The 18,324-nt window shown below is 33.1% G+C and overlaps 2 protein-coding genes across 11 annotated transcripts in view; both read right to left on the reverse strand.

The window, feature by feature from the left end:
- The window catches only part of LOC127853551 (dynein axonemal heavy chain 5-like), a 117,255-nt gene extending 106,201 nt beyond the window's left edge, over nucleotides 1-11,054 (reverse strand). Inside the window, 3 exon segments of the mRNA XM_052388130.1 lie at nucleotides 5,029-5,121; nucleotides 5,643-5,707; nucleotides 10,824-11,054. Of these exon segments, the coding sequence (XP_052244090.1) occupies nucleotides 5,029-5,121; nucleotides 5,643-5,707; nucleotides 10,824-10,938 (273 nt within the window). The 5' untranslated portion in view covers nucleotides 10,939-11,054.
- Nucleotides 11,055-14,521: 3,467 nt separating this feature from the next.
- The window catches only part of LOC127853553 (src substrate cortactin-like), a 51,333-nt gene continuing 47,530 nt past the window's right edge, over nucleotides 14,522-18,324 (reverse strand). For all 10 annotated transcript variants that reach the window (XM_052388141.1, XM_052388140.1, XM_052388139.1 and 7 more), the window contains 2 exons: nucleotides 17,852-17,907; nucleotides 14,522-16,761 (listed from right to left, as the gene is read on the reverse strand). In XM_052388141.1, coding sequence (XP_052244101.1) covers nucleotides 16,681-16,761; nucleotides 17,852-17,907 — 137 coding nt within the window. In that variant the 3' untranslated portion in view covers nucleotides 14,522-16,680. The remainder of the gene's footprint in view (nucleotides 16,762-17,851; nucleotides 17,908-18,324) is intronic.

An 18,324-nucleotide genomic window follows, 5' to 3' on the forward strand; every position in this document is an offset into this window, starting at 1 on the left:
ATACCAATATGCAACAGTTAAGTGCTGAGAATACAACCAGGGGTGGTTGTAATAATTATACTAAGGAACGCTTCTTGCAAGTAATCATGTTGTATATTGAAAAGCATAGGTGTTCTTTTTTCCCACCCATTGGTGTACAATGACTGACGAACAGAGACCATCGGACAGAGAGACAAAGAATCAAGTATGACCCTTCAGTTGGAATATGTTAAGAAACTGTGAGTAATATAAAATGACCAAACATATGCAGCAAACAGTTATCATCTGTGAAAAATGAGCAAGAAGGTAACCTCAGATTTCACTACTCCAGATCAAGACTCTGAGGCCATCTTAAGGCCAGAAAATCTAGCAGCTATGAAAGCATATGGAGCAATTCACTTAAAGTACTGCTTCAACCCAGAAACAGTTTTTCACAGCATCTTTATGGCAATAAAGTCTACATGTTATGCGAAAAAAATGACACTGGCAAAGAAACCACAAGGAACATTTAACAATATTAAGTTATTTACAGGAATGCAGGAAAATCCAACTCATTAAGAACATTTGAGTGCATCTCTTAATATTCAGACACTGTATTTAGTGAATATTTTTGAGAATTTGAATTTGTGGACACAAACAAAAATAATTTCTTTTAAATGTCCGAAAACTAACAAGTAATTACGGTATCTGCAATTGTTCCATTTTCCTTTGACACTCAAATCATTTGCATGTTAATTAGTAATGATTCAACAGATTGTAATTCACAATTATTTAAAGGGGCCTTTTCAGCTTTTAGTAAATTGACAAAATAAAAAAAGTTGTTTCAGATTCGCACATTTTCGTTGTAGTTATGATATTTGTGAGGAAACAGTAATGCTGAACATTTACCATGCTTTAAAATAGCCATTAAATGCATCTTTTGATGATTTAAAAACCTGAAAATTATAAAGCGTTGCATGGAGAGGTCTGTTGTTGTCGTTATATTTTGTGAAACTATGAGGATTGCATATATAAAGTATAAAATACAACCATCATTGTATGAGCACGGATGGCCAAGTGGTCTAAGTGGTAGGTTTTTACACCAGGACTCCAGGGGTCAGTGGTTCGAGCCCTGTTGAGGATTACTTTTTTTTTTTTATTCTTTATTTTTTACTGGAGCTTTTTAGATCCAATGTTAACATTTATCAAAATAAAGCATTTAATGACAAACTTCAATACATGCCAAAATCTGTGAAAAGGCCCCTTTAAGATATTATGAACAGTTCAACATTTAATAACTGTGTAGACATTAAGGTTGATTACTCAACAGTATAATACACTTTAATTATAAAATTGGTTTTTGTAAATAAAGTCAATAAGTTCAAATACAATTTGCCTAGTATAATTTTTACCATGACTACACAACAAACTTGAATGTAAATGTTATTCATTGACATTAGACTAATAAATGTTTTACCCCAAGAAAAGGTCACAGACATTTATTTACCTATGATAAACATTGACAGAACTGAGCCCTATGCCCAGTCCAAGCCAAGTAAAAATGCTTGCTGGTCTCTTTTTAAGGTGGTTTATTTCTGCAGATTATGGGAATCTTTCACTAGAGATCTTATTGTTGAAAAGCAATAAAAGCCAACAAATAAATGTTTATGTTAATAAAAAGTTACTGCTACAGTAATATTAATAAGAAAAAAATAGAACATATTTGAGTCAATTCGGAGTAAAATAAAAATGTTTCCTTAATAAACTAATTGAGGGACCTTTTATATGCTTACAATGTCACCCTGGATAAATCATGCATAAATTAAAACCTTTAATCTTAGATATCAACTGCACTTAGTATTCATATTGTCTTTTTAATACATTTTAAAAACAAAATGGACCTTGTTGTTACAAAAGTATGTCTACAAATGGTATTTTCATTAAAAAAACTCTAAATAACATTAATGAATAAAAGCAAAAAAAAACAAGACTTAAGTCCTTGTCTTAAATCATTCCATATTTAAATTTGAAAATTATAACTGAAATTACAAAAAGCCAATACATGGTCACCTTATAAACATGACAAATAAATTTCAATAAAATTTTAATTAAAGCGCACTGCAAAAGCTACCGTCTTCTATTTAAAACACTTACTGACACAGACAGGTCACAATGAAGTATATTAAATTGAAATTCTTTCTTAAGGGTGAATCACACTTTCTATAGAAGGAATTATTTCAGACATTTTAAATACCAATTGAAAACACCCGTTGGTAATCTTGAAGCATTGGTTTTATATAGTCTCAAAACCATAACGTGTTTTTATATACACTTGATTAAACATTTTAACAAAATCATAAGGCCTTAGATTTGATGAATAAATATAATTTTATTGCACATGTTGTTGATTTTTAATTTATAATTTTAATAATATTATTATACCAACATTTTTTTATTATTTATATAGTACTGAAAATCATTGCTTTAAATATTAACTTCTATGATTATATGTTACAGTAATATCTTAACAATTACAATTTACAACCAAATGTTTATTTTTTGTAAATCACACAAATATTTCAACATAATGCCTTTGGAGAAATTTAAGTAAATTTTTTATCCCTTTCCCACTCAGAAGCAAAGTGAAAATGGCTATGTGCAAACAGCATAAAACAGTACCAGCCTGCGAGTAACTCACAGTCTGTTCAGGTTTTATGCTGTTTGCTGCTCATCAGTATCTAAGGGCTGGAAATGAAGCCTTTAAAACTTGAATCTAGTAAAAAAGGTCTTTAATTAAATTAAACATTCTATAAGACTACAAATGCGTTAAAAATATGTTTCTAAGTGGTGAAGGGTTATATTGTAATATCACTAGTACCATTAGCACTACATATCAAAACAAACAAGGCACATGCCATTTGTTATTGCTTCAAAACATGACACCACTGGTTCAATGCAAAGTTTTACCATCATTATCAAAAGAGAAGTTTACAATGGTAAACACTGGAGAAGCTATTAATACAGATTTGGTTGTGTGGCAATCTTTAAGATGATTTGAAGAGCTCCATTCAAATTCTTGAGAGGTGTCTCGATAGAACATGGCCAATAGGTCCTATATCTCTGAATACTCATTATATATCTCATAAACAAAGCTTTTCTGATTACCTAGTTCATTGATAATATTTGTTGTATTCTTTCAGTGAATTTTACCAACATCGGATATGAAATAAAGATGATTCATAAATATTTAGTGTAGGGATGCAATTAAAAACTAGATTTTTTTTTGCAATATCTTATGATATAAGTTTGTATAGTGGTATGAAAAGCTCAAATTGAAAAACAAAGGCTACTGGCCAAGTAAAATCATAAACTTTGTGTCCCTTTTCTGGATGGTTATTGGCACATTTTAAAGTCAGAGAACAGAAATTATCATGTACATGTATAATCCTGTGAATGTTATCTTTTATGAAATAATAGACACCGCAGACCTGACTTTGTACTGCAACTTTGAGAAAAGAAAAGTTATCAACTTAATTACTGCACAAGATTTAATGCGGCATTATAGATTTCCAATTTGTTAATTGACAGGTAAAATCTACACTACGGTCCCCTGGGTAATTTGTTTAGGCATATCTAGTTAACAATCAATACATAGGTCCAATCATCAGGTGCATGGCTAATCAGACTGCTCAAACGGGAAATACAAAATCAACATGATGAATTGCAGTTTAAACCAAGAGAACTCTATTCAAGTGCAATCAGAGAATGGTCTTTTCTCTGGCACTCTGGTGTTAAGTCAAAGGCAAGCTTTTTCTAGTTGGAGATTTCTGCATCAATGCAGAAAAAAATAAATGGTCCAGACATGACCAAACAAGCCAAGCATGATTAATTGTAGGAGCAAACATTAAGCAAAAAAGACAGACTGAAACTATTTTAAGAATGTAAACTTACTCCACTTTAAATATATGTTAAAACTGTTATGAATGTACAAGAACCTCATAGCCAAAAAAGACGTCTTTCAATGTCCAAAATTGGGAGAGGGCATATCTTCAAACATTAGTTTAGACTATTTTTGTTCAAAAATACATCATAATGCACTTCTGTGTAAATAATACAAGAGTTGACATAGAGCCTAATGTAAATAATAACACAAACAAAGTTTCTTACATTTTAAGTAACCCACAAAACTGCAAACACGAAGAACACTTCACTCACAAAAATAAATATGATCCACATGAAAAAAAACAAAAAAAAACAAACAACTTAAATATATCTAAGACACAAATAACAACACATAAAACACACAGATACACTCTGCCTATGGATTCAATACAATCCTAAAAATAGCTTTAAAATAATTTTATTGCTATGCAATGTTATTACTTTGAAGAAAATCAGTATCAGGAATAGTATTTGTTTATTACCATTATTGCTGTTTAGCAATTCATGATTGTTCTTTTTGTTAATATGATTGTATCAAACATATCTCACAACAGATTCAACCAACACACAACCATACACATCAGTTTGCTCCCCTAAACCAGCCAGTTTCTGACAGCCCAAACTAATACTCTCTTTTCAAAATTGTTCTACACTTACCATTAATTGGTTCTATTAATTAAATAAAAAACAAAAGAAGTAAACACAAATTCTGAAGTTAAACAAAAGAACAAAATACATTAAAATTATATATAAGAAAAACAAATTAAGCAAAGACTCAAATAATTTTTTTCTAAAAAAAACATATCATAACAAAACCTCCCTTCTAACACTAGGTATTTTTAAAAGAAAATCTTTTTTCATCAAAAATATAAGCAAAAAGAAAAAGTTTATGCTTACATCATAAATAGCAAAGTATTGGGCATTTTGCTATGATAAGAAAAACTTAAACACACGATTTTGTTTACACACATCAAAATATATTATATTTTAAAATTGTACAAGTCCACTATAGTTTTTAACAACAACATCCATAGTGATATATGATTGATTGCCTTAGTAACATAGCAACATGCCAAATACCCATCGGTATCATGATAGCATAAAATGGGATATTTAATATCGCCGTACCTGAGACTTGCGTTCCTCTCGCACTTGGCGTGCCTGTTTCTGCATCTCTTTCATGGCCTCGCCCGTCAGAATCACGTTCTTCTTGGCAGCACCCTGGAAAAATGGGAGGACTGATATAAGGCTGATGAACACATCGAAGAACAATATACTGTCTTTACTAGTAGACTATTATAACAAGTGATGGCGACAAGGCATGGAGCACATTGGGTCCTCACATAATCATGATAATATCGTCTCAGATGCAAAAGTACCTCATGAACTTCGAACTTTACATACGCAATGAGAACAGTATTTTAAGGGGAAATTTCTAGATAGTCAAATTTCAAAGTGATTTGAGTCCATAATATATAAATGGACCCGAGTCAAATATATTAAGGGGCCATTTACTAAGGAGTCCCTGTTACTAGGGAATGTATGAAGATTTAATGTAAAACAATAATCAACTATCAAATATTGAGCACTTAATTAACATGCATGCTTCAGAAATACGTCACTGATTGTCGTATTCAGAAAGTGAAAATAATCTACTATAAATTTAAACTGAAAAATAAATCTATTGTAATTGAAACTATTTTCAAGATCTTTGATCAGAGAGGGCCTTGGTTTGAACCAACCTTGGCAGGTGGTGGTTGGGCCTTGGATGCCACTGACTTCTTCCTCTCATCTGCCTTCTTGTCATCTGCAACAATTCATTAACCCTTTACCACTTAGATAAGTATTTTTAACCATTTGTAGTCACTTCGAAAGTTAAATTTAATTAATGACCTTTCTTACTAGATTCAAAATTTAAATTTAGCAGCAAACAGCATAAAACCTGAACAGACTGCAAGTTACTCACAGGCTGTTCTGGTTTTATGCTGTTTGCACATGTTCACCTTGCCCCTGAGTGGGAAAGGGCGGGGTTAAATATTATAAAATACCAATGGTTATCAGTGTTAATACTGATATCAAGAACTAGTACCTAGCTTACATCACATCAGTACTGGCAAATAAATTAATAAGGTAAAGTAACATTGCTGAATATGAGCAAATGGTTAGCTCTCAGCATCATTTGACAAGACATATTATTATTGGTCATGAATACATGAAATTACTTATGTAAAAAATTGAATATAATAATGGCAATTATGGATTCAAGTAATTGGCAAATTTTTAAATATTTGAATAATCGTTCCTACCTCTAGAAATTACCTTTATGATAAATATATGTATACCAGTTTTTGTACTTGAATCATTAAAATAAATGACTTGAGCACAAGCCCAAACATGAATGAATATAGGAAACAATTTAAGCATGTAATTTATACTGATAGAGTTCTGTTCACAAGTATTGGGTTAAAGTTGCAGAGGCTAATCAAAGGTTGCACAAACCTAATTAGTACTTAGACCAAGTCTTTCATTACCGTTAGGCAACAACAAACTGATCAGTCGTTTGACCCAATTTGGCATCAAAACTTGGAACGATCGCATAATCTTTGAAGAGCACAAGGCACCCAATAAGAAAAGTAATTGATTGCATATTTGTTGGACATGTCTGCACATTCAGCTTATTAAATGCTACCATTGCATACATTGTGTAATTAACTTACTATAAAAAAGTGAGTCTTTGTCGTAAAATATGTAGGATTAACCAACATGAAGAAAAAACAAGAGCTTGTCACAGTAGTCCCAAATCCCCGCCGAAATGTGTTTGCTTGTATGACATTTGTTTTAGAGAGTAGAATAATATTTGTAAAAACAAATAAAGGGAGATAATTCATTATGCTCCGGACAAAACTTTACTTTAAAATTAAAAAAGGGATATAATTCAAAGGGATATAATTCAAACACTAATGTTGATAGAGTTATGGTTCTTAGTCACTGCACTGCTCCTACTTGCCATCTGTTTAAGTTTCAAGTAACAAGTAAATCCCTTCAGTAGATTTAGAGTTATGCTCCGGACAAAAATTTACTTTAAAATTATATAAAAGAGGAGATTAATAAAAAATTAAGGTAGATAGAGTTGTGGTTCTTGGTCACTGCAAGTCTCCTAGCTGCCATCTCTTTATATTTCAAGTTTCAAGTAAATCCCTTCAGTAGATTTAGAGTTATGCTCCAGACAAAAATTTACTTTAAAATTATATAACAGGGGAGATAATTCAAAAACTAAGGTAGACAGAGTTGTGGTTCTTGGTCACTGCACTTCTCCTAGTTGCCATCTGTTTATATTTCAAGTTTCAAGTAAATCCCTTCAGTAGATTTAGAGTTATGCTCCGGACAAAAAAATACTTTAAAATTATATAAAAGAGAAGATAATTCAAAAACTAAGGTAGATAGAGTTGTGGTTCTTGGTCACTGCACTTCTCCTAGTTGCCACCTGTTTATATTTCAAGTAAATCCCTTTAGTATATTTAGAGTTATGCTCCAGACAAAAATTTACTTTAAAGTTATATAAAAGGGGAGATAATTCAAAAATAAGGTAGATAGAGTTATGGTTCTTGGTCACTGCACTTCTTCTAGTTGCCATCTGTTTATGTTCTAAGTTTAAAGTAAATCCATTGAATAGATTTGGAGTTATGCTCCGGACAAAGTTTCAGCCCGACGGACAGGACCAATTACTATATCCCCTCCGAAATTTTTTTCAGCGGGTATAACAAAAAGACAACACTAGAAATGGCGCGGCAGAGGCCGACGCGTATCCCCACGCCGCATGTTTGACCCAGGGGCGCCCCAGGGTTGGTAATGGGACCATGCATAGTTGAGATTGACCATTTTGTCATAAGAGAAGTTCAGTATCAATTAGAAGTGAATCGGTGGAGAAATGAAGAAGTTATAGTAAAAGGCAATTTTGGGCGAGTGTGGTCTATGTGGGCGGGGCGCCCCAGGGTTGGTAATGGGGCCATTCATAGTTGAGATTGACCGTATTGTCAAAAGAGAAGTTCAGTATCAATTAGAAGTGAATCTGTGTAGAAATGAAGAAATTATAGTAAAAAGCAATTTTGGGTGGGTGTGGCCTATTAGGGCGGGGCGCTCCAGGGTTGTTTATGCGGCCATGCATAGTTGAGATTGACCGTATTGTCATAAGAGAGGTTCAGTATCAATTTGAAGTAAATTGGTGTAGAAATGAAGAAATTATAGTAAAAGGCAATTTTGGGTGGGTGTGGTCTATGTGGGCGGGGCGCCCCAGGGTTGGTAATGGGGCCAAGCATACATGTAGTTGAGATTGACCGTATTGTCATAACAGAGGTTCAGTATCAATTTGAAGTAAATCCGTGTAGAAATAAAGAAGTTAATGTAAAATAACCTAAAGAAATGAGTGAAAATCTCTGACCCAGCCCCACCCCAACCCCCATAACTTTTGACCCAGGGGTCAGATCAAAATTCCAAATAGTGCAGGGTCGCACATAATATGCTCATAGCTACCATGTGTGTAAGTTTCAAGGTTCTAGTGCTAATAGTGTAGGAGGAGATAGTGGCCAGGACGGACGGACAGACGGACAGACAGACGGCGGAGATAACCACAATATCACCCCGCTTTTCAAAAAGCATGGGGATAATTAAGAACTCTGCTTTTAACAAATCTGATTTTGAGCAGTTACGGTGCATGCTAGCACAATAAACAAATGATTGTTAAATGTAAGTTTGGGGACAACTTCCAACATGCTGTACACGCATCATCATTTTAAAACTGCTATGAAAATGCAAATTTTATACATCAAACTATTGGATTCTTTGCTTTTTCTTTAAAGTTTCAAAATTGTCAAATCAAAGTTTAAATCACAACTGTTTTATATACATGTGTTACATGTTTAATCAAATATGACCAGTTGGAATTCATTTTACACTGCTGAAGAATTTGTTTGCATTTAACACTGGGTCAATATTTGATGTTTAAACTTTTATCAGGCCTGTACAAATATTCCATGGTCATCGTTTCAGACAGATATCTCTAAATGGCCTTAAAACTGTGAATTGATTGACCCCCAAATAAATATTTTCATAACACCATGGTCAGTGTTTGTTAAATTTTCTAAGTGTTACGTGTATAACAGGATCAGTTACTGTTAAGACATTATATAAATATGCAAGAACATGCAATATGACCCATGTACAAGTAAATTAAAGTTATATATATATATATATATTATATAGTCTATTCATAGTTTAATACACATACACTTACATATACATACAATTAACATGTTTTTGCCATTGTTTAATCCATTTCTCAAATAATTATTTTTTATTCATACATAGTTATGATTTAATTATTGTCTCCCATTATTCTCCCATACTGATGATACATAAATGTTCTGGCCATTTCAATTTTTAGCATCTTGTGTATTTTGGTCTCTTGTTCTCTTCAATAAAAAATGAAAAATATTCTTGTATATAAATATTTATATTAGTATTGTTAGACCCATTAGACTATTTTAACATCCCCTTTCATATAATAAATAATACATTCATACAAAATGTAGTAGTTTTGGTTAATTCTAAAAAATGTTTGGTTGAATATTGTGTTATTATCCCCATGCTTTTCGAAAAGCGTGGAGATAATGTGATTATCTCCGCCGTCCGTCAGTCCTGGCCACTATCTCCTCCTACACTATTAGCACTAGAACCTTGAAACTTACACACATGGTAGCTTTGAGCATATGTGCCACAGTGCACTATTTGGAATTTTGATCTGACCCCTGAGTCAAAAGTTATGGGGGTTGGGGTGGGGCAGGTTCAAAGATTTTCACTCATTTTACTAACAACATGCTGCATGGGGATACCCGTCGGCCTCTGTCACGCCATTTCTAGTATCTACATGTGTTCATGTCATGTGCCACTAATTAACATGATTTTGACAATTTACAGAAGATTGGCACACAGACATTTTAATATGACATATATTATATATAATATTTCACATAAAATACATACAATAATAAACATTTCCAATATAAATACATATTTAATAGACTATATCACAATGGTGTTTTAAAGGCCACATACAAAACACCAGACATTTTTATTGTTGGTTATAGATCTCCATTATCATTTGTATCTAGGAGACTAAAGGAACAGTATCGAGTCAACTCGGCCCAAATACTTACTCGGCGATCTAACATGGCCCAGAATTCAAGATGATGAAAGGGTGTGTTTTTTCACACCTTAAAACAGGCACTATAATCTTTATAAAGCATGTTGATTGCAATTGATTTTAAAAGTGTTGAACATATTCAGTGTGTAATTACAAGTTTGATAAAGGGTAATGTCCTATGAGTAAGTTCATGAAAAAGTATGTTTCTTATATATATTTATAATTATGTGTATCATATCATTTATGTTTTATTTGAAGTCCGGTTTCTATGCTATGTTACATTGATATGCATGTGTTTTATTTTTTTAGTGTTTATATTGCCAGTGTAAATATTTTATCTTGGATTAAGAGTGTTATGTATATTTTTACTTTTAAATATATATTTTTTAAATGTCGTAGATATATTGAGTGCATTTTGCATAATTTGAATATTGCAAAATATATAATTTATTAATTTGATGAACTGAATAGGATTACACCAACTGGGGTGTAGGCTAAATAAGATTGGACCAAGTTGACCCTGGTTCATATAATATACACTTACAAAAGTACTACAAGTAATTATTTTCATTTCTAAAAGTATCCAGGGCGGAATTCTCCAGACAAGGGTTCAAGTAGATATTAAAACCTACCGAATATTAGCGAACCCACACTGGAAAGTAATATTAATTACATCATGAACACAACAGAGCCCGTATTCTCATGGAGCACCACTGTTACTTACCTTTTTTGGTAGACACTAGTGGAGGGGCCACTTCCCCCTCAGTGTCGGGCTTGGGGCTAGGGGGCTTATTCGTCTCCTTTTCCCCGGGCCCCGGATCGACCTCGGTGTCCGCCATGGTTCTACACTACTTAAATCCCTTTTGTCTACTATTTGCTACACTTTTTACAATTAAAAAGTTTAACTACTATTTAGAGACACCCGTCTTCTCCCGGTGTCCTTTACTAGAGTAACCTAAACCAAAAGTAGTGCCTAAGACTAATGCCAGCACCTGTTCTTGATTGATAAAAAATAGTTCCAACAGTATTTGTTAACAATCATGAAAAGACAGCGGGATAAATACTTTGTATTGCTTCAAGTCAATATGGGACAGCTTTTGATATTGTGGTGACACACTTTTATTTAATTTACTTAAATAAATACGACTTTTGCGCGAAATAATTTTTCCAGCAGACGAAATTTCAACTTCCGGTGTGGCTGTCGTCAAGGAGACATGTACACATTTTATAAGTCGTCGATCGGTAGCTGTCATGGATTAAAAGAAACTGCTTTAAACTTTTGTTCATACCATTTATCGAAATCCTATAAACCAAACAAATGGCCAGAGATTTATTATATCGATAGGATAGCAATTGGCATTATGTAAAACAACACGGATACACATAGATCAAAAACCGCGAGCATTTACTGTAAGGTATATGTACATGTATTTACTTAGCCTGCGCGATTAACAATAATAATGTCATTATATTAGATATTGCAAATTATTAAACAATCTATTTAAGTGGTTAAACGTTCATCGTTGCTTATAGAAAAACGTTTCATTATTACGTTTCGATCTTAAACAGTGTTTGTTGTGCTTTTTTGATTAAGCATTGCACGAGAACTTCGTGTCGTCAATAATTTGAACTCTGCTTAATAAAATACCACGGCGCAGGATGCCAAAATTTTAAAGATTAATCACATAACTTGCTTTAAATATCAGATTTAATATTGTGTCATATCACGCACTCAGACTAAGAGCTTGATGTATTACCGCACGTGTAAAATTACACAATTTGATCGAGACCAAAAGCTATATGTACTGTAAGATGTCGCGTCAAAATGACGACACATTAAATAAAATCTTTAAAACGATAATAAAATTTGAATCCCAATCTAGTGTATTAATATAACCAGGACTATTTACTGGTACTCCATTATCGGCGTAGATAAATACAATGCTTCACATTATCATTCGATCAACCAGTGCTTACCGTAATTACAAAGTTGGTTAAGCTCACATATATTTGCTGGTGGACCAGTCCATCTACGTCACGATTCTTTATTTAAACTGGTATTTGACAATACTTAAACTTACTGGTAATCAAACTCATTAAAAGTAGGCATAGCAATCTAAGACTAAGGGATATAAATCTTCTGTCCACTTTAAATAGCACTCAAAGAGTTGCATGCTGATCTTTTTGTTATAGCTGAACAATATTGATATGTTAATTGTACCTGTGTGAACTAAATTTGCATAAATTACACACATTAAATTGTTTTCTATATTAATTCTTAGTTGTGTTTGTAGGGTACATGAGTTTAATAGTTTTATAAAATTGCACTTATTTAGTGCGACTGATTACCAAAACATATTTAAGTAAAAAAAAAGGTATTTACAAAAACATTAATTAAGACTTGTGCCTGGTTAAAATCAATTGAGGATCTTTAACCCTATTTTATGCTGTAATGTGGATATTCTTCAATATTTTAGCTGTGCTCTGTGAAAACGGGGCTTAATGCATTTGCGTAGTGTCAGCCCAGATTGGACTATGCAGTCCGCTTTTATGGAATTTTTCATTCAAATGAGGTCCGGTGAAAACTACAATCCATTCAAGGGGATAAGTAATGTCCCTGCTTAGCCTGTACAGACTGCACATGCAAGTCTGGGACACTTTCTGTAAAACAGATGCATTAAGCCCCATTTTACCACAGCATGGCTCATTCGTAACTTAGACCAACAGCAATGTGAAGTTTAAATATAACGCAATAAATACAAAGATTTCTATAATTAGAGCATACAGATTAGGCTTAAGTGGAATGGCAAGGGGCCAACCCTTCCATTTCTATGCCTCATATTTTAACAAGAGCACCGCCTTGCGGGTGCAGACTGCTCATCTATTTTCTTTTTAAAGGTTAAGGGACTCTCAATTTCAATCAGAAAGGAGGGAGGGGTGGAGTGAAGAGGGGTGTATAGTGTGGGGGTGTGGTCATTTATTACATTATCTTCCAAAAATGCGGAAAAAATGCAAAAAAAAACATTTTTTTTTTTCGGGGGTGGGGGGGGGGGGTTGGTGGGGGGGAGGGGATTCTTGGGTGCGATGGTTGGACGGTATTTCAAAAATAAAATAATAAAAATAAATATTTGTGTTTTTTAACCGTTTCAAAAAAAAAATTCAGGGGGATAGGGTGGGGGGGGGGGGGGGGTATAGTGTGAGGGTGTGGTGGTCATTTGTGAGATGATCTTAAAAAAAAAAAATGGGGGGGGGATGGGGGGGGGTAGCATGAAAGTATTTGAAGTTTGAAAGCAATAGCCTTGATACTTTAGAAGTAAAGTGGATCGAAACACAAAATTTAACCATATATTCAAAGTTACTAAGTCAAAAAAGGGCCATATTTCTGTAAAAATGACAACTAGAGTTATGCAACTTGTTCTTTTACTGTCCCCTTATGATAGTTTGCGAGTGTTCCAAGTATGAAAGCAATATCTATGATACTTTAGGGGCACAGTGGACCAAAACACAAAACTTAACCAAATTTTCAATTTTCTAAGTATAAAGGGCCCATAATTCCGTCCAAATGCCAGTCAGAGTTACATCAATTTGCCTGCACAGTCCCCTTATGATAGTTAATAAGTGTTGCAAGTATGAAAGCAATAGCCTTGATACTGTAGGAATAAAGTGGACCTAAACACGAAACTTAACCAAATTTTCAATTTTCTAAGTAAAAAAAGGGCACAAATAATTCTGTCAAAATGCCAGTCAGAGTTACATAACTTTGCCTGCACAGTCCCCTTATGATAGTTAGTATTGCAAGTATGAAAGCAATAGCTTTGATACTTAATGAATAAAATGGACCTAAACACAAAACTTAACCAAAATTTTCAAAGTATAAAAAGGGCACATAATTGTCAAAATGCACGCCAGAGTTATCTAACTTTGCCTGCCCAGTCCCATAATGATAGGAAGTAAGTGTACCAAGTTTAAATGCAATAGCATTGATACTTTCTGAGAAAAGTGGAACTAAACGCAAAACTTAACCGGACGCCGACGCCAAGGTGATGACAATAGCTCATAATTTAAAAAAAATAAATAGATGAGCTAAAAATATCCCAGCTTATTTGGTCTGTTTTTATTTGTTCACGCAAAACAACCTAACCAAACCTGTTGTTATTGGAAATTTGACAATTGTATTGAGTAACTTAAGAGTATAATGTGTTATAAACCACAATTTATTTTCAATAAAGAACACACCTGATGGAACATAGACTGAATGGATAATTGAATATAAGTTCTAAAGTTGAAACAGCACAATTAAGTCACTTACAAAGTGCAATTTGATCATCAAACGATTTTTCACAAAAAAGGTCAGTCTTTTTTTGTTTGGCTAAACCCACAGGTCCAGTTGGGATAGGAATCAAAAATAACTAAAAACAAACGCTTTGTTTCTTTTTTATTAATTACGATTTTATTGTATTATAGAGCATGGAGCACTTTTAGCAAATAAAAATCGAATGTAAACAAATAAATCCTCAAACATAATGACCCAGGAGTAACAAATTTACACCCGATCAAATCAAGCAAGGCCAAGAAAAAGAAAAAAGCCTAAATAAACTTGGCAAATTTTGTGTTATTCATCATATACGGTAATAAAATGAACTGTGACAGTTCATTTATGTATTTCACCATGGTGAGTAGGAAATTCTGCCTATTTAAATATTTTGGTGCCATGTGCCAAAAAAACACAAACTGCAATACATTTTATTAGCCTATTAGGTTGATTGTAACTTTTGTTGCTCCATTGTATGGGTTAAATTGTTTCATGAAGAATGTAAGGTTGATTGATTTCATACTTATATGATGAATAAATGTTTTGAAAATTTTAATAATTTCCTAACATTGTAATTACTGGGTACATCTGTAGTGTCACTTTGTCAAGTGAAGATTGGTGTGCTAAGTATTTTTTTATGTAAAACATAATGACAATAGTACAGACACTGCGAATGTAACAATCAATGAGAATCAAACTTTTTATCTAAAATGAAAGATTACACTGGTACAACAGAATATGACTCAAGATAACAATCAAACAGAGGGACAAATAGGCTTTATAACTTACTAATGGAATGATTTGAATAATTGGAGATAATAGTTTATTTTCAAGAAACACTGTATATCTAACAATGCACTACCTGTAAACATGTTTGCATAATTTCTATTAAGGTAGTACAGTTTCCACATTTGTATACAGAACATGTATTCCATATTTTAAGCATAATACAAAATAGTAAAGATTGTTTACAGATTAATTTTTTTCAGGCAAAATTATACATCCCTGATAATGGACACAAAATATAGATGAAAATAAAAAGTTTGCATGTATACAAAAAATATTATGTATAAATAGTCTTGAAAATATAAAGATTAAAATATGTTTATGGTGATCAAAAGTAAAGCAGAGGGATGATTAATAAAAGATGTAAAATAATTTATTCTGCGTTGATCTAAAAAGTTTATCAAAGCACCAAGTGATTTTAACCACAAAAATACTTATACGACTCTTTCTCTTTGATCAGGAGAACATGTTTATTCCTCAAGTCTCCACTGAACAATATCAACATTTGTGAGACTAAAACAAATCAATAACTTCAAATTGTTTACCAAATAGCATGAGAACAATATTGGATCAAGTTATAAAATAAAGAAAAAAATATACTTAAATTATAAAGAAATATTTCTTAACTATATAATTAAACAAATATTCAAATGTTCAGTGAATAGATAAAGCAAACATTTATTGTCGTAGGCAAACATAACCATTATTGCATGTATCTGATTTCACATGAAAGATATTTAAAGAAAAACAAAAACCAACAAAAAGTTTTCAACAGAAAACCATAGAACTTAACATCTAATCATTTAGTCCATAAGAAATATTACCCATGCATGAACATTCTGTACATATGCATAATAATACAAGTATAATCAGGTTAGTTTCGTTATTCAACCTAGCAGAGCCAAGTCTACAAAAAGTTCTGACCACTCTCTAGGATGCATTTTGGAGCATGCTTTATATGAGCCCAGCGCTGGGAAAACTGGCCTTAATACATATGCATATTTTCATCAATAAGCCTGTGCAGTCTGCACAAGCTAATTAGGGACAGCATTTTCGGCTTTTATCGAATTTTTGTGTGTAAAGGAACCCTATTCTAAAAAAAATCCCGTCAAATTGGAAAGTTTCCTCCCTGATAAGCCTGTGCAGACACATGCATTAAGCCCTCTATTCCCAGAACGTGGCTCATATAGTCTGTGTCACAGACACCTGTTACAATGTTTAGTGTTGTCCCATATATTAACACAAAATAATAAGAGAGAGGTTAACAACGCCTATCTAACTCTGAATATCTTCAGGTTAGATCAACAACAAAAAGCAGAATCATCTGATTACCTCTTATCTTTTAAAACCTTATTATTATAACTCTTATAAATATAAATTTGATAATTAAATCTAAAATATATTACATTCATGTATGGGACGTAAACAATGTCACAAGCACCTGTGCTAGGCACAACATAATGGTATGAAGCTATAGAGCTGGTCACTGCTGCAACTCCACATAGTTGGCTGGAAACAGTCCTGAGCGACCATGGCATTCCCCACGCCACCAGCCTTCGTCAATCTGCAAGATGTTGTTTTTTGTAAATTTTATCTGATTTTTTGCGTTTCTACAGTATTTTAGCCATAAGTTCATTAGCTAACCCGATAAATATTATTTTTATTTGGATTTGTTGCTATTTACACAGTATTTCAGTCATATGACATCCATAAACAAACCTGATAAATATTTTCTTATTTGGATTTTTTATTAATTATATATCAGTCATATCAAGCAAATTAGGTAACCTAGGTAACCTACTCACACATTTTCTGGGTTAGCTGTCTTGCCAGTATCTAGTGCACATTCTAATTTCACTAATTGAAAACTGCCCTTCTTGAATCATTTGCTGGGAAAGAACTGCCATAAAATTTATGTCATGACCCATTGCAACAAAAAAACAACACAACTGATTTAGGTTACTATAATGGGCCAGATAACATATTGGTGAAGAAAAACAGAGACTTTCAAACACACAAGATTTTTTTTACAAACTTATATTTTGTTTGAAAACTGTGCATAACAACAGTTACTTTCACATAAAAACTGTCAAAAGTTTTCAATCTTTAGCTTAATTGCCTTGTTAAAATTAACAAGATCTCTCTTTCATAAACCAATAAATGTATACCGGTATATACTGTATATGGTGGATTTTTGTTATGTTAAAGCATTCAGTTTTCAGCAAAATTTGATAATATATACCTTAGATAATCTCAAGCAAAAAACATTTGAAAGTTACAATTTTTTTAGATACACATATAAGTAAACATTTGTATTGTGCTCCAAACAGTTACTGTGTTCATAAATGAGCATTAAAGTTGACGTTGGGCTTAAATTGTCAAATGTTTCAATCTGCTCAATGTCAAGCAGTACCAAAAGCCTCAAAATGCAAAAATGGGTCTTATTTTATATAGAGCAAACAAAGCTTCAGACCAGTTCTGGCATTTGCCCAGTCTCGTCCTCACCGTCCACTACAAAGTCTCGCAAGATATTGTGAGGTCATTTGCAAGACAGGGTAGCTCCTTTTCAGTTAGCACTAAATGGTTTGGAGCTTTGTACATGACATAGGACCCATTTTTGAATGCTGCTGCTCATATACGAATGCTATACCCACCATTTCAATATTTGTGATCACGTCATCTGGATCGAATGTCAGCTCATCTTCAGCAGCTGAAAGGGAGATATTACCAGTATGTACGATATTACCTTAAAGAAACACAAGAGCACCGCATAATGGGTGCCACGCTCAGCTGTTTTTAAAAAAAAATTTTTTTAGAGGTCACAGTGACCTTGACCTTTGACCTAGTGACCCAAAATGGTTGTGGCGTGTTGAACTCATCAAGGTGCATCTACATATGCAGTTTCAAAGTTGTAGGTGGAAGCACTTTGATTTTAGAGGCAATGTTAAGGTTTTTGTTAAAGTTTTATATTAGAGGTCACAGTTACCTTGACCTTTGACCTAGTGACCCAAAAATGGGTGTGGCATGTAGAACTCATAAAGGTGCAACTACATATGAAGTTTCAAAGTTGTAGGTGGAAGCACTTTGATTTTAGAGCCTATGTTAAAGTTTGATATTAGAGGTCACA

Source organism: Dreissena polymorpha, chromosome 12 (assembly GCF_020536995.1).
Source record: "Dreissena polymorpha isolate Duluth1 chromosome 12, UMN_Dpol_1.0, whole genome shotgun sequence".
Taxonomy (NCBI): Eukaryota; Metazoa; Mollusca; class Bivalvia; order Myida; family Dreissenidae; genus Dreissena; species Dreissena polymorpha.